General features: G+C 51.8%; 1 protein-coding gene across 2 annotated transcripts in view; it reads right to left on the bottom strand.

Moving 5' to 3' along the window:
* The window catches only part of MTREX (Mtr4 exosome RNA helicase), a 1,095,475-nt gene that overhangs the window by 766,029 nt on the left and 309,524 nt on the right, over window positions 1-19,922 (bottom strand). For both annotated transcript variants that reach the window (XM_069627280.1, XM_069627281.1), the window contains exon 11: window positions 17,813-17,944. In XM_069627280.1, coding sequence (XP_069483381.1) covers window positions 17,813-17,944 — 132 coding nt within the window. The remainder of the gene's footprint in view (window positions 1-17,812; window positions 17,945-19,922) is intronic.

Raw genomic sequence — 19,922 nt, 5'->3', positions numbered from 1 at the left:
AGCTGTCCCCATCTAAGGACATGTCCAACACCCTCGACTGTATATCCTGGCAGAAGCTAGTGGCCCTCAAACAAAACCGCCAAAGGCAAACGCTGTTGCCCATCTGACGGAATGTCGGCGATGTCCGTGGCCACCGTGATGGCATGGTCTGATGTCACCTCGCCATCTTGCAGGATCTCCAGCGCTTCCGCTCGCTCAGAAGTTCAGGAGGGGAGCGATCTTGAACCACAGCTTCCTGTCTTAACGGGTCAAGATGGCCAAGGCATAGGTCGCCTCGATTGTCGTCGCAGCCGACGAGATAACCAGTTGTCCCATGGCGTCCACCTTCGTTCCCTCGCCTTCTGGGGGGATAGGAGTGGGGAGGGGGTTTGAAGAGGATGTTGACGCCAAAGATCCAGGGGACTTCACCACCACTGCCGAGACCATTGAGTGCGGGGACGGTTGGGATCTGAGACACTTGGGTGCAAAGTCTGGCACTCTGTACTTATCGTACCAGTCCCTCTTTGCTGGGGCCAAGGAAGGGGTTCTACATGAGGGACAGGCCCTTGTCCCAAATGTCGTCCAATAGAGGGATAGAAAGCACAGTCTTCCTATTGGCCTCCTGGCGCTGGTACAGGAAGCCTTTCTTCTCCCCGGGGGCTAGTAGAAACATCTCCAAGGCCCCTAGCGATCATGGCGTGGAAAGAGCCATTCTCGTCTGGCGGTGAGGCCCTGGGCATTGGCGTCGGGAGGTCCACTCAAGTAGTCATCCGTACCCATGCCCGTCGTCGCCTTTTCCGGTTCCATATCGTCCCTCGGAGGAGGGGATGGTTGCAAAGGATGGCAAGGAGGTGGAGGATGGATTCTTTCTCTTGACACAGGGATTCCCCCCGACGGCCCAGGTGCTGCGGGATCTCCAGCAGGCTACAGGGGCATCCTTGTCCGGATCTCTGAGCACAAGGTGTGCAGTGTCTGTAGGATGTCGCCAAAACGTCTGCTGGTGGAGGTTGCTGTGGTGGCTGCAACGGGAGCAGTGGCAGTGGTGTGATGTCCTCTGGCTCCTCACTGCCCTGCTGCTCTACGTCTGTTTCCTCACCACTCTCATCTGCTTCGCCAGTGTCCTTTCCATAGGTCCTGGCCTCGACTAACTTCTTATCCAGTACAGCCTTCAGACCAGAAAGTTCCTCGGAGGAGATGTCCGAGCCCTGCAGGACTACCGCCTCCCCCGCCCCCTTCTGCTCGACCAGCAGGGACGGTCTAGGGGAGATGATCAGCATCGTCTTCACCAGTGTCTTCTCAATGGGCAGAAAAGACGATTCCCTCCGAGCAGGCAGGCAAACTCCCGTCTTAGGGGCCGCCGCCAACAAATCCGCATTAGCGGCCCCCGCAAGGGACGCCACCACTCTTTCCAGGAAGACTTTGCCTGGTGAACCTGGGCCTTCACAACCACGGGCCCGCTTGAGGGCTTCACTGTGGGGGGGGGGGGCCAGGGGACATCTCCAGAAGTTTACCCGGATGGTCCAACTTCCTCTTTGCTGACAGAGCGGTTGGCTCGTGGTTGAGGGTGCTAGAGATGCTGTTGCCGAACTGGCCGCCGAGGAGCCTGTCCCAACGGCGCTACTGCTGCCCACGGGCTTGCAGTGCTTTGCCTTTTGTTGGGTCGCCGGAGCGCCCTCAAAAGGTCTTAGAGCCACTCTGAGAGCCGCTTGAGACGGTCCTTCATGGTGCGAGGCACCATATTCTTTGCAGAACGCACAGGTCTCCTCCACGTGTGTTTGGTTGGAATGTAGGCAGCAAAGGCACAGGGAGTGCCCATCATCCAGTAAAACATTCCGTAGTCCTCATCCAGGGCAGAATCCTGAACAGAGGCATCGAGTCTCCTTTATCCTAAGCCATGTCCACATGGAGTAGGCCTCAAAGAATCTTCTGGAATCCTCCAAGAAGGGAACTCAGCGATAACTCGCCCTTGAGGGGCGTAGAAAGTTCTGAAAAAACGGCTCCCGGATGATGGATCGATGGAGCTTGAGGCTCGACTGAACGAAAAAATAGAGAACTAAGAAAAAGCGCAAAACGTAGTAAAGCCCAAGAGCTAATCGTGAGGACTCCCAAGACTTGAACGTGCAGTGAAAATCTGAAGATGGCTGCCAGTGGAGGGGCTTAGGTAGAGGGCAGTCATTGGCTGGGGACAGTATGATCCAGAGACCAGTGATTGGTTGTAAGGAGAATGAGTTCAGAAGTGAAATTGAAACAGATTTTTCTCTTTACCGAGGATTCCCAGCCGGACGACTGGGAATATTCATGAGCATGTGAATCCATGTCAGACCCCATGCTGGAGAATTGCTTTGCTTTTGTTCAACTAAAACCTTCACAAGGCTAAGCTCCACTAAAACAGCAATTGTAACATGCCAAGTATGGATAACTTCAGTCAGGAAGCCCTGATCATTTTAACAGTAGATCAACAGAAAGAAATGTGTGAGATCAGGAATCTCCCTGTTAAATGAAAGAAAAATTTGAGGATTGCAAGATAGTTTAATCACCAAAGTTTGAGTAGTAGGCCTGTCACACCTACTAACCAAGGCAATGTGGAAATGTATAATGAGGATGATAATTGGAAGCCTTTGACGGGGCCGAAGTTTTCGGGAAACTGTGGGCCACATAAAACTTCAGCGCTCTATTCACATCCAGCGAGTGCAGAGTCCTTTCAGCCGGCGTCAGAAAAAACACAGGTAACAAAGGGTTTGTTTAGAAGAAAGTCCGACTGGAGGGGTGCTTCCGCAGTACCACCCTCGACTCCAGGAAAGTTAAGTAAGGTGGTTTACAGAATAGGGCCTGGATCTGACGCACTTGTTGTGCAGAGGTGATTGCTGAGAGAAAAGCTGTATTCCACAACAGAAACTTGAGCCGAACAGAATGAATAGTTTCGAACAGAGCTCCATGAGCCTAGTAAGTACCACATTGAGTTCCCACGCCGGGAACGAGCTGAACAGTCCCTTGATATATTCCTCAACTAGATGACAGATGGACCATGGAGGTGTGACCCAGCCCCGAAACAGCCAATGAAGCAAGTACTTGAGGGGCGGTGACCCTCAGAGGGACGATTTTCTGAGAATGGCACCTTCTGAGAGTCAGCAACAATGTTCTTTACTCGTGCCAGGTGAAATGGAATGAGGAACATCCCCTGGGCGACGGCCCAGTGCCACAATTCCTGCTGGGGATCTGGTGCCCCCCTGCTTCTGGATGTAAAACATTGTGGTGGTATTGTCTGTGAAGACCCTCACCACTTTGCCCTTGAGGGACGGCAGAAACTTTTTGGAGGGCCCAAAACACTGCCCTTAGTTCCAGTACGTTTAAGTGCAGAATCTTCGCTACCGGCAGCCACAGGCCTCTGGCGTGAAGACGTCCGGTGTGGGCTTCCCATCCTTCCAGAGACGCATCCATCTTGAAAATCTCCTTTTACAGGGGGCTCTGGAAATCCGTGCCTCTGGCGATATTGGAGCATACGCCCCACCATCCGATTGCTTGTCGGAACTCGTCAAGTGCGATCCTGTCCTGGAAGCTCCCGGACACTTGTACCCAACAGGTTTCTAACTCCTGCAGCAGCCGCAACCTGCAGAGCTGAATCGGGTGTATGCACAACGACATGCCGAGCAGTGACTTGATGGTCCTCACTGTGGTAATCTTCAGTGCCAAAAGCCGTTGTACCTTGTCCACAATGGCCGATAGCCTTTCCTCCGACGGTGACGTCAGGCATGACACTGTTGAGACTGCATCCCAGGAACAGAGCGTTGTGCAATGGAGTTAAGCAGGATTTTGCATAATTGACCTAGAACCCCAGTTCCATCAGCAGATGGACAGTCTGTGCCGTGTGTTGGACGGTGATGTCCTTTGATCCAGCCCGGATGAGCCAGTCGTCCAGGTAGGTGTAAACGTGGATCCCTTGCAGTTGCAGATGGGCCGCAACCAGCACCAAGCACTTGGTGAAGACTATGGGCGCTCACTTCAGTCCAAAGGGAAGAGCCTTGAATTGATGATGCTTCCCCTGAATGACAGTGCAGAAACTTGCAGTGTTCTTTGTGTATGGGGACGTGGAAGTACTCGTCCTCCAGATCCAACGACTACAGAAAGTCCCCATCCTCCAGCTGGCCAAGCAGGTGCTGCAGCGTCAACATCCGGGAATTTATGTACTTGTTGAATCATCGTCAGTCGAGAATGAGCCTCCAGTCCCCGGTCTTCTTTCTTACGAGAAAGTACCTAGAGTATACTCCGGAGCCCCGGAGTCACCGTGGGACCAGCTCTATCGCCTCCTTTGCGTAACATGGCCTGAACCTCCAGCAGCAGCTGAGGGATGTGGTTTTCCTGTCGGGCCACCGGTGGTATTCACAGACACTTTCGATGCAACTCCAAGGTGTGTCCGTGGGCGAGCACCCATCTGTCAGTGGAGATGGTCTCCCACACGCCAACAAAGTTCGCCAACCGGCCTTCCACCAGGGTGCAAGGGTGGGGGCCCAACGTCCTGGACAGTTCAATCTTGCTTGGAGGTCGACGGGCCGCACTGCGTCCAATGACAATGGTGTCCGGCACCAAAGGCCTTGGAGCAACCCCGGTTGGTTCTGGGTTCGAGAAGCAGGAGGGCTGGCTGTAAGAGGACGAGCCCACACCGAAACCCTCAAAGTGTGGATTCACTTCCCTCCTGAGGAACAAAAGAACAGCCATCGTTGCTGTAGAGTGCCTAAGGCATGGGCAGTCCCTGTGTCCGTCTTGATGGCCTGGAGCGATTCATCTACAGTCGTCCCGAACAGGTTGTCCCTGATAAAAAGCATGTCCAAAACCCTTGTCTGTACCTCCGGTCTAAAGTTGGTGGCCTTGAGCCAGCCACAACGGTGAAGACAGACTCCATTTCCCATCTAGTGGATACCAGGGTCCGCAAAGTCCAGGGCCACTGTGATGGCGTGGTCTGACGTCTTCTTGAAGGATCTCCACAGCTTCAACCTGCTTGTCGTCGAGGAGGAAGTCCAGTAGGGGAGCCAAGTTAAACCACAGCACCCGGTCGTATCTAGCCACGATTGCGAGGGCGTTGGCAGCCTTGACCAACGACAAGTAGATCATCTTCCTACCCATCGAATCCAATTTCTTCCCCTCATTGTCCGGAGGGGTGGAGGATGAAGAGGACACTGAGCTCGATGAATTCTTCCTGGCAGGCGCCGAGACCACCGAGTCTGGCGACGGTTGAGACCATAAGCACTTGGGCGCAGAGTCCGGCAGCCTGTACTTCTGAAGCCCCAGCGAAGAGACCGGCTGGAGAGGGGTTCTTCAGCAGAGCCAGCCTTTCATCTCAAACATCGTCCAGGAGTGGTACCGACAGGATGATCTTCCTCTTCGTCTCCCGACGCTGATACAAGAAGCATTCCTTCTTTTCTTCAAGCATGAGCTGGAACAGCTCTGATGCTCCGGCAATAACTGAATGGAAAGATCCTACCGCGTCCGGTGGAGAGGCTCTGGGCAGAGGTAACGGGAGGTCAACCCATACTGCCGTCGCCATCCGTGCCCATTGTCGCAGTGTCCGACTCAGTCTCCCTTGGAGGGGCAGGGGGGTAGGGGGAAGAGAGTGGCAATGGGTGGCAGAGGTGTAGGGAGGAGCGGGCCCTTGGATTGCCGGCATCCTCCTACTCTGACACCAGCGTGTGGAGGGTCGAGCGGATGTCCAAAGAAAAGTCTCTAGGTTCAGGGCCCTCGTTGTCCTGGGGCCCCTCATAGTCGCCTCCATAGATGGTAACCCCCCCCCCCAAACGCTGTCAGGGGGCGAGTCCCCAGTGTTTACCTAGTCATCGCCCTCCTGGATGGTGTTGACGGAAAGGATCTCATCCTCATCAGCGGAAGAAATGTCGGTTCCCTGAAGTCCTTCAACACCCCCCCTCCCCTTTCTTCGGGTCCTAAGGGTTCGGTCTCGGGCTGAGGTCCAGCATTCTCTTCTGTGGGGCCTTCTCAACTAGCTTGCTCAAAGCCTCCCTCCTAGGAGCAAGAGACACCCTGGCCATCGCCGGAGTACCCTGCGGGTACACCACTATAGCCTTCGAAAGCAATGCTGCCACCACCTCGAGGGAGGTTGACAATCGCCTGGTGCACCTGGGCCTTCACGGAAAGTCTGGGTCCCTTGTCCAGTTTGGCCTTTTCCTTCCTAGCCGTGTCGGACAATTTGTCCTGCTTGGCCTTCTCCGTTGCGGGTGGGCCAGGCACTGCACCCTGCCTGGCCTTCTCCTGTTTGGCCTTCTCCAGATTCTCTCAGCTTCCCGGGGGTAGCCGATTTCCTCTTGGACGACGATCCATAGTGGTGGCTGGACAGCGATGCCGATGGTGCCCCTACTGTCACGGGTCCCGCAGCAGCCGTGACCCTGATGGAAGCAGACTCATAATGCTTGGCCTTGTGTTGGACCCCCATGGGTGGGGCGCCCTGAAAAGGACTTAGACGCCCGTTCAGTTTTCTCGGATCCAGGAGAAGCATACCCCTGGGTGCCACTCTGTCAGGACCTCACATTTTGTATCTCACATTGGCAAGGTTCCTTGGAGAATAGGGTGTTTCAAATGCTATTCCAAGAAAGTTAGAAGGGGAAGTTGTTGAAGTATTTAATGAATCCTGTTTAGCTAGTTCATATTTCCTTAACTCACTTTCATGTAGACAGATGACACTCCCAAGCCAAGATGGTGGAACACTTTCCCAGCAGTGATTGGTTTATTCTAATGCAGGCAGCATTGTGTAGTCATTTAGAATGTTCCTGACAATTCTAAACTGCCTTTCATTAAAGTTATCTGGTTAGGTCATATAATTTTGAGCTCCAGTAAATTTAAGTATTAGTTACAATTTACAAGTCTAGAATCTTTTGTTGTTTTTACATCTAATTTTTAAAGCAAAGAGGCATGAAAGAAGTTCAAGAAATCTAACGTTGAAGATTTCCACCAGAACCTGTTTGCTGGGCAGCTGAAGCTTTTAAAGAAGAACTGAACTAAGCTAAGTGAATTTTGTTTAAAAGGAAGAAAACGCTAAGACTTTAAATCTGAAGACGATTGTAGACATCTTTTATGCAGTGTAAATTTATTAAAAGAAAAAACTGTTAAAAATAATAGAAAAAAGGAACAAGTTACTTACCTGTAACTGTTGTTCTCCAGCATGGGTCTGGCATGGATTCACATGCTCATGAATATTCCCAGTCGTCAGGCTGGGAATCCTCGGTAAAGAAAAAACCAGTATCAGTTTCGTTTCTGATCGGTCTTTCGTAGTAATAACCAATCACTGGTCTCTGCGTCATATTGACCACAGCCAATGACTGCCCTCTACCTAAGCACCGCCTCTGGCAGCCATCTTCAGATTTGGAAGCACGTGAAGTGGCAGTATGACCAAGTGAAGAGCCGCAGAGGGGTAGGCGGGAGGGTTAGCATGTGAATCCATGCCAGACCCATTCTGGAGAACAACAGTTACAGGTAAGTAACTTGTTCCTTCTCCAGCATGGGGTCTGGCATGGATTCACATGCTCATGAATAAAGAATACATAGCAGTACACACATGCACAACCACGGGAGGTGGCAAAGGCTCAACATTAAGCATTACATCAAACTCAACATTAAGCATCTTACCTCCTCACCAGGCTCACCTCAGGCGAACAGGTTGCGCAGCACTGCTTGGCCGACCCTGGACTCCTCCCTGGAATCCCGATCGACGCAGTAGAATTTCGTGAAGGTGTGCGTCGACCTCCACGTAGCAGCCCTGCATATGTCCAGCAGGGGCACACCAGAAAGGAACGCCGTGGTAGCTGCGATCGCTCTGGTGGAGTGGGCTCTCGGACAGCCAGGCAGCGGTCGGTTTGCCAACCGATGACAGTACATGATACAGCCGGAGAGCCACCTGGAAATGGAAGCCTTCGAGAGAGCCTTCCCCTGATTGACAGGTCCAAAGTTCACAAAGAGTTGTGACGTCTTCCGAAAACACTTTGTGCGGTCCACGTAGAACTTCAGCGCTCTAGCCACATCCAGCGAGTGCAAAGTCCTCTCAGCCGGCGACGAAGGCGACGGGAAGAACACAGGCAACACCAAGGGTTCGTTGAGATGGAAGTCCGACGGTACCTTGGGCATGAAGGAGGGGTGCGTCCTGAGCACTACCCTTGTGTCGTGAAAAGTCAAGTACGTGGCCTTACAGGAAAGGGCCTGGATCTCTCCCACCCGTCGTGAGGAGGTGATGGCCACAAGAAACGCTGTTTTCCACGACAGAAACTTCAACGGGGCCGAGTGCAGAGGCTCGAACGGAGGTCCCATGAGGTTGGTCAGCACCACGTTGAGCTCCCACGCCGGGGCCGGTGCCTTCACCGGCGGGAACGATCTGAACAGTCCCTTCATGAACTCTTTCACCAGACGATGAGACCACAGGGACGTCCGGCCCGTGGTTCTGGTGTATCGGGAGATCGCAGCAAGATGAATCTTGGACGCGTGTGCCAGTCCAGCTTTGGCCAGCGTCAGCAGGTACGGCAGTACTTGGGGAGCCGTAATCCGTAGAGGGTTAATCTTCTGTGCGTGGCACCAGACAGAGAACCTCTTCCATTTGTGTCCGTAGCATTTAAGAGTCGAGGACGCCCTGGCCTTTGCAAGAACCTCTCTGCAGTCGGCCGGTATGTCGTATCCTCCAAACTCTAGCGCTGCAGGAGCCAGGCCTGCAAGTTAAGCGATTTCGGGTCGTGGTGGAGGATGGCGCCTCCTTCCCTGGAGAGTAGATCCGCGTCCACCGGCAGCTTGATTGGCGGGGACGCTGACAAGTCCAGAAGGTCCGGGAACCATATCTGCCTCGGCCACGCAGGTGCGACGAGGATCATCCTGCACCGTGACCTCTTGAGCTGGTTGACGAGCCGGATTAGCAGTGGCAAAGGAGGGAACGCGTAGAGGAACAGGCCCTCCCAGGGGAACGAGAAAGCATCGCCCATGCTCCTCGCCTGGGGAAACCTGCTGGCGAACCTCCGGCACTTGGAGTTCGTCGCCGTCGCGAACAGGTCGGTCGGTGGTGTGCCCCACCGTCGGAAGAGGCGATCCACTAGATCCTGCCGTAGTTTCCACTCGTGGCACGAGTGCAGCTCCCTGCTGAGTGAGTTGGCGATGGTGTTTTTTATCCCTGCCAGATGAAACGGCACCAGAAACATCCTTTGGGCGACTGCCCAATGCCACAGGTCCTGCGCCTCCTTGGACAGTGCTGGGGACCTGGTTCCGCCCTGTTTCCTGATGTAAAACATGGTGGTGATGTTGTCGGTGAAGATCCTCACCACCTTGCCCTTGAGGGACAGAAGGAAGGACCCGAGGGCCCAGAACACTGCACGGAGCTCCAGGACGTTGACATGGAGGGACTTCTCTGTCGGGAGCCAGAGGCCTCTCGCGTGCAGATTTGCGGTGTGTGCTCCCCACCCTTCCAGGGAGGCATCCGTGGTCACTGTCTCCTGGTGGTCTGGAAGTCCATGCCCGCCGTCAGATGCGCGCGGGTGCCCCACCACCGGACCGCTCGGCGGAAACTCTCATCGAGTGTGATCCTCTCCTCGAAGCCGCCCGTCGTTTGGATCCAGCGCGCGTCCAGGAACTCCTGCAACGGGCGCATCCGGAGCCTGCACATGGGAATGAGGTAGATGCAAGAAGACATCATTCCGAGGAGGGACTTGATGGACCTCACCTTGGCCGCGTCGGAAACCAACATCCGCTGTACCTTGCCCAGGATGGACCTGGTCCTTTCCTCCGACGGGGAGGCCAGAAGGGACACTGTGTCGAGCTTCGCTCCCAGAAACAGTGCGTTTTGCGCGGGTACCAGGTGGGACTTGGCGTAGTTCACAGAGAATCCCAGGTCCGTAAGAAGTTGGACGGTCCTTGCCGTGTGCTCCACGGCGAGTTCCCTCGTCTTGGCTCGGATGAGCCAGTCGTCCAGGTAGGGGTAGACGTGGATCCCCTCGCGGCGCAGCTGCGCCGCCACCGGTGCAAGGCACTTGGTGAATACCCTGGGTGCCGACCGTAGTCCGAAGGGGAGGGCTTTGAACTGGTAGTGACGCCCTTGGACCACAAACCTGAGGAATTTTCGGTGCCCCTTTAGGATGGGAATGTGGAAGTAGGCATCCTCCAAATCCAACGACGACAGGAAGTCTCCTTCCTCCAGCTGCCCCAGGACGTGCTGAAGGGTGACCATCCGGAACTTCTGCACCTTGATGAACTTGTTCAGACGTCGCAGGTCTAGGATGGGGCGCCATCCTCCCGTCTTCTTCACGAGGAAGTATCTCGAGTAAACTCCGGAGCCCCGAAGCCTCTTTGGGACGAGCTCGATGACGCCCTTCCCGAGCATCGCTTTTACCTCCAGGAGAAGCTGAGGTACGTGAAGCTCTTTCCTGGCCACGGGGGGGACGCGCGGGCACCTTCTTTGAAACTCGAGCGCGTGGCCCCGGGCTAAGGCGTCCAGCACCCAACGGTCGGTGGAGATGGACTCCCACACGCTGACGAAGCTCGCCAGCCGGCCTCCCACTGGGGTGCTTCGGTGGGGGCCCGACCCCACGGCCGGTTCAATCCTGTTTCAACGAGGCTTTGCCGCCATGACCTCCTTGGCGACGACGGCGGGGTCCGCCAGACTTGCCTCGTCCTCTGTAGGCCTCCTGAGACGACGAGCGGGCCGCTTGACGGTAGGTGGAGAAACCGCCGCCGGAACCTTTGGAGGCGCCCTTGCCTCCACTGCTCCGAAAGGGCGTCCGTCGTTGCTGCAGAACCTCAAGGGCCCGTGCCGTCTCAGTGTCCGCTTTAATGGCCTGAAGGGAATCGTCCACTGTTTTCCCCAAACAGGTTGTTCCCATCGAACGGCATGTCCAGGACTCTGGTCTGTACGTCTTGACGGAAGTCCGTAGCCTTGAGCCATCCACGCCGCCTAAGGCACACGCCGTTGCCCAACTGGCGAAACCCAGTGTCGGCGATGTCCGTCGCAATAGTGATGGCGTGGTCCGACGCCACCTCGCCTTCCTGTAGGATCTCCAGGGAATCCGCCCTCTTGTCGTCCGGTAGGAAGTCCAGCAGGGGAGCCAGTTTGTACCATAACTCCCTGTCGTAGCGGGCCACGATAGCTAAGGCGTTGGCCCCTTTAATCGTCGTCGCTGCCGACGAGATGACCCTGCGTCCCATAGCGTCCAATTTCTTTCCCTCGCCGTCCGGTGGGGAAGTCGATGTGGAGGCCGCACTCCCTCCCCCCCCCGCTTTCTTCCTGGTCGCCGCGGAGACGACGGAGTCCGGTTTAGGCTGCCCCCGGAGGCACAGGGGGGCCGCGTCCGGGACCCAGTACTTCTTCTCGTACCGGTCTCTTCTAGCTGGCGTCGTGGAAGGGTTCTTGAGGAGGGCGAGGCCCTCATCCCAAATGTCGTCCAGTAGAGGCACCGCGAGGACCGTCTTCCTCTTGGCCTCGCGCCGTTGATAAAGGAATCCTTCCTTTTTCTTCTCCTCAGGGCAGAGTTGGAAAAGCTCGGATGCCCTGGCGATCATGGATTGGAACGATCCAATCTCGCCGGGCGGAGAAACCCTGGTGAGAGGTGACGACGGTAGATCCTCGTCGTATACCTCGTCGTCCGTACCCGTCGCTGCCGTGTCAGTCCCCGTATCATCCCCTCGGGTGGACAGGGAGGAGGTCTGGACGGGGCGCGATGGCTGAAAAGGAGGTGGAGGGTGAATCCTTTTCTTGGGAGGGGGAGCACCCGAAGGTCCCGGTTCAGGATCCCCCCGACGGGAGAGGTTCCTCCGTCGGCAACGGTAGTCTCGTCCTTATCTCTGAACATAAGGACTGTATAGCCAACAAAATGGCCGCCGAGTTGTCTTGCGGCACTGGCAGAGGGGAATCCGACGGGCGATCAGGAGCCCCGTCGGCACCCTCGACGATGACGTCGTCACCTGCGTCGGGATCCATCCCGACGGGCCGGTCTTCTTCCACGCCAAGGCCGTGGCTTAAGACCTCAATCAGCTCTTCCTCTGAGGTTGAGGCCGAATCTACGACGACGCCCTGCCCCCCCCTTTTTCTTCCCCGCCGGGGGTTTCACGGGGGTCCTATCGATGGGCACAAAAGAGGACTCCCTCCGAGGTGGCAGGGAGACTGAGCCCCGAGGTCGCCACCACTGGTGTAGCCTCCACAGGCTGAGCCAGGGCCGCCGCGACAGTATCGATAGAGGGCTTGGCCGGATGGATTAAGGCCTTCACCACCTTAGGTGCGTTCACCGCCTTTATCCTTGAGGGGGGGGGGGGACACTGCCTCGCTCCCCCTCCGATGGGGCCTTCGAGCTCGACCGGGGCCTCTCTAGGAGCTTCGCCGGGTGCTCGCCCTTCCTCTTACCCGACCCAGAGCATTGGCTCGTGGCTGAAGGTGCCGGTGAGGGTGCGCCCTGCCTGGCGCCCGTAGAGCCCGACCGTTCGGCGCTCCCGGTGCCAGCGGACTCGCGGTGCTTGGCCTTGTGTTGGACCCCCGTCGCCGGGGCGTCCTCAAAGGTCTTAGAAGACCGCGCGGATTTCTTCCTCTTCTCGCCCGACGGGCTCTTCCCTTCCAGCCAGTTGGCGAGACGTTGATGGCGGTCCTTCATGGTCCGCTCTGACATATTGCCGCAAAACGCACAGTCCTTCTCCACGTGCGTCTTGTCCTCATGTAAGCAGTAGAGGCAAAAGGAGTGTTCGTCCTCCTAAAAGACGTTCTGCAGCTGGCATCCAGGGCAGACCCTGAACAGCTTTCCGGGCGTCGAGCTTCCCTTCTCGTGGGCCATATCCGGGCCTGAGAAACTTCTGGAGTCCTCCAAAAGCGTAGCTCGACGAAATCTTCACCCTTGAGGGGCGCAGACGAATCCGACACGGGTCCCCGTTGATCGGATGGAGAGTCGGTGGAGCTTGAGGCTCTTTTGACTGAAAAAAGCGAAGTTTTGAGAAAAAACGTGAAAAAATAGCACTAACGCTCGAGAGCAATAGTACGAGGATCCCAACACATGAACGTGCGGTAAAAATCTGAAGATGGCTGCCAGAGGCGGTGCTTAGGTAGAGGGAAGTCATTGGCTGTGGTCAGTATGACGCAGAGACCAGTGATTGGTTATTACTACGAAAGACAGATCAGAAACGAAACTGATACTGGTTTTTTCTTTACCGAGTATTCCCAGCCGGACGACGGGGAATATTCATGAGCATGTGAATCCATGCCAGACCCCATGCTGGAGAAATACCTTCTACATCTGATGTGTCTGATGTCTTACTAATTCTAATTCTTGTTTTCTAACCCTCTAATTATAGTTCAATGTTTAAGTTCGTAGCGTATAGCGTCAATCGTATTTTTTGAAGCGCGGTTAGAAGAAAGGACCTTACGACGTAGCGTTAGCGTCGCAGCCATCTTGGATTATAGAGTATGAAATTCCAGTGAACATAAAAGACATCAGATGTAGAAGGTATTTGGCATACATTAATATCTATTTAGTGTAATAAAATAAACAGAAGCAAGATACGCATTAGCTTTAGGAATAACTACATTGTTGGATATCTTTTTGTCAAAATCACAGTTTAGAAAAGAAAGAAGATATACATAGAAGAGAAGTTCGTACAGAGCATTTCAAGTAGCAACAGCATTCTCTTTGAAGCAGCCTAAGAGCAAATCTAGCCTAGGCAACAGGTAATTAGAAAAATATTAAATTGAGAGAGATAGTCAGAAAGAAAGTTTATATTATTTATTTAAGGTTGTATTTTCCTTTTAGGAACTCAACTGATTTAAAAGACATCCAGAGAAGACAGTCTGAAGTACCTGCAGTGGGAGTTCTTGTCTTTTGTTATTTTCTCCATTCCCCTTTCCCATTGGGTTTGCCTGGCCAATAGTTAAATAGAATAAGGATTGTTGAGCAGGCAGGCTTAGGGGGTTTGGTGGGCCAGCTTCACTCCTGCAGGATCCAACTGCTTTGACACACTCGGGTAAGAGGCCTTGGACAGCAGCCATGACTCCAACTGTTGGTGTTGATCCTTCAAAGTGCGCTTCGTGAAGCCAATGCAAATCACACAATCTTCCTCTTTATGCATCGGGTGCAGGCAGTACAGACACTGGGAATGTTTGTCGTGCATGTACATATTCTCTAAACGGCAGTCAGAGCAAAGCTTGAAGAGGGAAGCGCGGTCGTTCTCGTCCGACATGATCGGTGTAAGACTGAAGAATCATATGGAAGCCTCCAAGAAGAACACTCAACGAAAAGGGCCCTGGAGGGGTGCTGAAAAAAAACAAAAAACTGATCTTTTACATGGTGTCACAAAGCACCTTCAGTGCAGTGACAAAGAAGTCTTCCAGATTTCCCAAAGGTTTTACTACCTTCTCTGGGCTAAACTATTGTTTCCCAGAGCAGTAAAGTGAAATTGACTTTACTTAGCATTGTAACTTCCTAGACCCAGCATACCCTATCTTACAATAGCGTGCTGGAGAGGTTACTTAGTATCCACTTTTTCTAGCTTCTCATGTAACATGAATGGCAGTGGTTTCGTTTGAACTACCATGGTATTTCTTTACCGCGGGCTGCGTTCGCGGCTCCGGTAAAGAAACCATGGGAGCCATCTTTTTCAAAATGCCATAGAGCCATCTTTGACAAAATGACCCTCGTCTTTTTTCGCCAGTTCTTTGTGGAAAGTTCCTTCTAGAGATTCTCTGCGTGCCAAACCAGGTTTGGTCTCTTTGTTCATTTCGCCTTTGGCAGGCTTCAGGAGTGAAACCCGCCTCTGGCTCCAGAGTGTCTGGGGTAGGCAGGAAGTGAGGGAGGTGCCCACAACTCCCTGTGCTTAGTCTCCTAGGAGACCCAAATGCACTCTGTGGTGATTGGCTGGCTGACTGTCCGGCAAGGACAGCCACCCTGCTGGTTGAGGGACAGCTAGGCTGTAATTAATGGCAGAGCACTGAATAAAAGGCGAGTCTTTTGGCTTGGAAGGCAGAGCCGACCACTGGACGAATGAACCAAAGAGGAGCTTGAAGAGGATGCCTGCTGCAACTCATGGACCGTTGGTTTGCCCGGTGAAGCCCTGCTGCAGTGCCGAAACGCCAAATTCACATCGACAGAGAAGCCCCAGCAAGGAGGACTTCTCCCTGTGAGTTGGTGGGACCAATCCAAAGTAAGCCACCTAGACATCCATCTCAGAGCTGGTTGAAATTCCACAGAGTTTCTGCTGGAAACCGTATAACCAGGGAGAGGAGCACCAGATTGTGTGCTTTGCTTTTAAGCTGGCCTAGAGCTTTTGAAAGAACCTCCGGACCCCCAAAAAGCAGGACTGACCAAGCCTGAGTCCAAACAGAGTGCGGGACCCCAGAAGCAAGTAAAGTCCACCTCAACAGCAAGGAACCGTAGTGTTGTCATTTGCGGTAGGCGCAAGGAGCTGAAACACGAAACAGTCACTGAAAGTGAAGTTTGCAAGTTTTGACAGCCACCCTGACGTCCTCCCTCTTGTCGCCACGACTGAGGCCCAGGAACAGTGAGACCTGCACAGGAACAGAAGTCATCAGCTGCATCTTTTCTTCATTGCCAAGGTACTGTAAAACAAGCTAAAGAGAACTTACCTCTTATTGTGGAGTTGCTTTGAAACTTTTACAGCTCACAAACCTAATCAGTTTGTGGCCCTACATTTGATTCTTCTTTTCATCAAAGACTCCTAATAACTTGTGCAAACACTTTCCCATTTACTTATCAGAAGTTCTTCATCCTATACAAGACTTTTGCCCATTGACTTTGGCTTAGCCCATTGAATTGTATGACTCTTGGGGGATCCAATATGTATTTGCCTACTTAAGAATATTTGTGGTCTCTTGAATTCTAATAACCTTTGCCTTTTACCAACTTCTAAGAGTATTCTAAATGCCAACAGTAAGATATTAATGTCCCCAGCACCCTTGTTATTGAAGTCACCTGTGGGTGTAGGTTGTGTCTGTGGGTCATCCCAAAAGGGTCTTTACTGATTTAGAAACAAAGTGTACAGTATTGAAGTGCATTTGTGTTATTATGTTGCTCCCTTCTAAAGAAGGCTTTTTAACTGACTGAAACTAATTGTTTATGCAAGAAACCTTGAGTATAAGTTTATTTGAATACCTGTAACCCTGAGTCTCTGTTTAACTCCACTACAGCTCACATTTCCTGTCTTGAGATGAGCCGGGCTGCTCAACATGCTACCAAAACTGTAGTACAAGCTTATACCAAAGGTTGGGTTGCCTAGACCTGTAGTCATAGTTGTGTGTAGTGTTCCCAGAAGGTACTGCATTCAAACTTTGCCTAACAAGAGTGTCTGGTCCCACCAGTCTATGGGAGGAAGTCATCCTTAAGAAACCTTCACTGTCGCTCCGAATTCGGTGTCCACTAAACTGCTCTGGCGGTCAATTGGCAGATGCTGGGACGTCCTCCTTGGAGTTCCTTTCGGATCTTCAGTCCAGTGGTTGACTGAGGTGCAGCTCCAGGACCCTCGCGTTTTATGCAAGAAAACTGGCAGAGCCCACTAAACACCATTCAAGCCTCTCATGCAAATCAGGGGGAGAGGTGGGGGCGTTGTCTAGGTGGACAGCCACCCTCCCAGTTAAAACTAGTTATAGGCCAGCGCACTGCAGGAAACAGACAAGGGGAGTTTCTTTACCTCCCCCACCTTCCTGTCCTTTCAAGTACTCCGAGCACCTTGGCAGCTGGCCAAGGGAAGCCTGCAAAGACAAAAAACCCATCCAGGCCTCCCCCACCCGGGAGAGTAGAAGGCGGCTCAAGTAATAAGTCATCCTGAACAGTGGTTAAAAAAGTACAACCATCATTTTAGGCAAATTGTGAACCACATGTCCCATTGCAGCTGCAAAGACTACCTGCGATAGAAGTCCACAAAAAGTTGTGCAAAAAGGTACACTGCCACCAGCCTGTCAAATGCACTTTAAACAGTTATCGAAATAGTGAGAAAAGGGATACAATGTTTCCCCATCAGCACTCCACATAAATTGGGGTGTTCTGATCAAATAAAATACAGGGACAAAAGGGTTCACCTCTCCCCCTGCCCTGATAACAGTAGTTAACCCAGGTAAAATGAAAAGGAGAGCTCAAGGAGCTTCCAGCAACACAACACAGAAAGTGCTGTGCACTGCAATAGTAACAGGTAATGCCATAAAACATGAAGAAATGCATAACTCCATAAAAGAGGATGAAAAAGAAATAAACATGGTTCCCAAGTCCAGAGTAAAAGACTGGGTGAGTGTGGAAAAATGTCCCCACTCATGAGTCGGATAAAAACCAAGAGTCCAGCAAAAATTGCTGGTGGGACTCTCGTGGAGGAGAGAATTTCACTAAAAAAGGAAATCTACTCTAACCCATAATAAGGTGTGCTGCATCCTGGTGGGCTTCTTTTTGAAGAGCCAAGTGAGCAGCAGGGAGCCTCCTCATGAGTGCATTTCCCCCAGCGATGTGTGAGACCATAAGGGATGGCACCATGGTCCGGAGGTCCTGCAGTTGGATGAATGGTTTGATTTTGCAATGGGTGGAGATTTGCAGCCAGGCCGTTCAGGGCTTCTTGGCTATGTGTTTCAGGAAAGAGACTGCGGATGATGTTTAATTGCAGCCAAGGAAACAAAATCAAAACTTGTTCTGGGCACTCAAGTATGAAAATTATCGCACTCGTGGGAGGGTCCAACTGAGTTTGGCAGACAAATACGGTTGGCCGACAGGATGCTACTAGGCTGGCTTACTAGAAGAATGAACAAACTATATAATGGAAGCTTTCAATGAGCAAACATTTTAGTTGGAATTTCCATGAATTTACTAGCTATTACAAGACAAATTATAGAACCAAATACCTGTGTTGAAGTCTAACTTTGACATCTGAAGTGCATAGGCTTCGCAGTCCTTCTTACTGAAGCTGAAGATAATCACAGGCTGAAAGTTTCTTTCCATTATCATCTTTACAATCTTGAATACATTGGATGGCCCTGAAATGAAAATACACCAAACAAGAGTAAGATAGCAAATAGCAGAAAGGAAGAAAACAGGACTTGTTTGAAGACCACATTTCTTTTATCAGTGCTGTTGTACTTGATGGTATTTCTTCCTCCCACTAAAAGATGAATGTTCCAGCACCAGCTGTCTTTCAAAACATTCAGCCACCAGAGGACACCATGCAACTCAGCACCTACTCTGCCTGAAGCCAATGCATACCCATGGCACCAGATGTGACATCAAGTGCAGTGCATATGGAGCCATTGATGCCAGATTACCTCAGTCCTGCGTTTTTCCCCCAAGCATTCAACAGCAGAGGGACTGCAGAATTGCAATCTGAACAAGCTATCCAACATGAGCGGTAGGGTGGAAGGGCAACAAGGAATTTGTGGAAGGAAGCACTAATCAATCAGAAAGCATTTTACAGAGAGGTCATTAACATGCTAGAAAGAATTCTACGCCCCCTGCTCCCCCCAGAGATTCTTCATCTTATGTCTCTTATAGCAGTATCAAACCCTGGAGAAGGGATGAGGTCAGCCGGGTTTTACTAAAGTCCCACTGGTAGTGAGACTTTAGTAAGCTATCCCAGTGATTTGTAGATCCCCAACTCAGTCTGTACTAGCTCAGGACCTTTAGAGTGGCAGATCAGTCAGGCTTACCTCAAGAGGAAGATTTAAGCTGTAAGTACACTGAATCTTAGCTTGACAGGCACAACAAAGAAGCACTGCTAGTTAGTTATATAAAAAGTATATATTTATTATATTTTACACCAGAATCACTTTAAATACTTCAGATGTTTACATTAGAACACTTATTAATATTTGAGGACACTTTAGAGGGCACTTTCACGTTTGTTCGCAGTTACAGTTGTAGCAACGTTAGAAAGGGAAAAGACAGGTATTTTATCTGTTATTGCGCACTAAAGGCGGTTTTCAACGTTTTATACAGTAGAACAAGTTACTCTCTTACCTGGTAACGTTCTTTCGATGGGATGGTCCGACGACGTATTCCATATCTGACAGCTGTGGTGATTACATGTCAGCGATATGGAATACATCGCGGACCATCCCCTCGAAGAACAAGTTACTTTCTTACCTGGTAACATTCTTTCGATGGGATGGTCCGACGACGTATTCCATATCGCTGACATGTAATCACCACAGCTGTCATAGATATGGAATACTTCGGAGGACCCAATCCCCTTGAAATACATTTACTCTGCAAACATATGGAAAAGTCCCTTAAGGGAGAAAAATTTAATTGGTGCAACTTAAGTTTAGTTCAAGGTTCTACAGACTTTCTTAGCCTAGCAAGTCCTTTAAATTAAAAAAGCGCAAGAGTTCCTGTGGATTTCTTCCCGTTTAGTGTTATTGAAGGGTTAACAACTAACAAGGGAGACCTTAAAACGGACTTGAGAAGGGAACACAAGTAGCGGCTTGGGTCTGAGTTAAGAGGGGGTTGCCCTGGACACCTATGTGCTCTCCAACACACAAACATCTTCTTGAAATCACGTAAGCAATCCATTTTTCCCCACAGTACCTTCGGTTAGAAGAACATTTTCAGACTGGATGCTCAGCTATGTTGCAGCTCTGGACCAGCCCTCCGAATGCCTTGGTCTGGTGACTGAAGGCAGGACAATGGACGGAATCTCTGAACAGAACTCTCGAGGGAGGAACTGTGGCAAGACTTTCAACTTCTTGGTTCACTCTGGTTTTGGTGCCTTTTCTGCAGCACCAGCAAAGGACACAGATTGCCTGGTCAACATTCTTCGCTTCCTACAGTCCAACACTCTGTTGAGGGGCTGGGGGGTCTGGGCAAGTTGGATCAGATCTCTGGCGTGTCCTTACGGGTTCAGCAAAAATTTGGATGGATTCAGACTTTCTACAATGATACACTCAAAATGGGCAGAAGGTCTCCTGGTATTGGGGTTCCGCAACTCTAAACTCCTAGAACCACGAGCGAAGGCTTGTT

The sequence above is a fragment of the Ambystoma mexicanum genome, chromosome 6p (assembly GCF_040938575.1).
Source record: "Ambystoma mexicanum isolate Mex_15411 chromosome 6p, UKY_AmexF1_1, whole genome shotgun sequence".
In the NCBI taxonomy this organism is placed as follows: Eukaryota; Metazoa; Chordata; class Amphibia; order Caudata; family Ambystomatidae; genus Ambystoma; species Ambystoma mexicanum.
The sequence above is the reverse complement of the archived record's forward strand: the minus strand, read 5'-3'. Positions and strand labels throughout refer to the sequence as shown.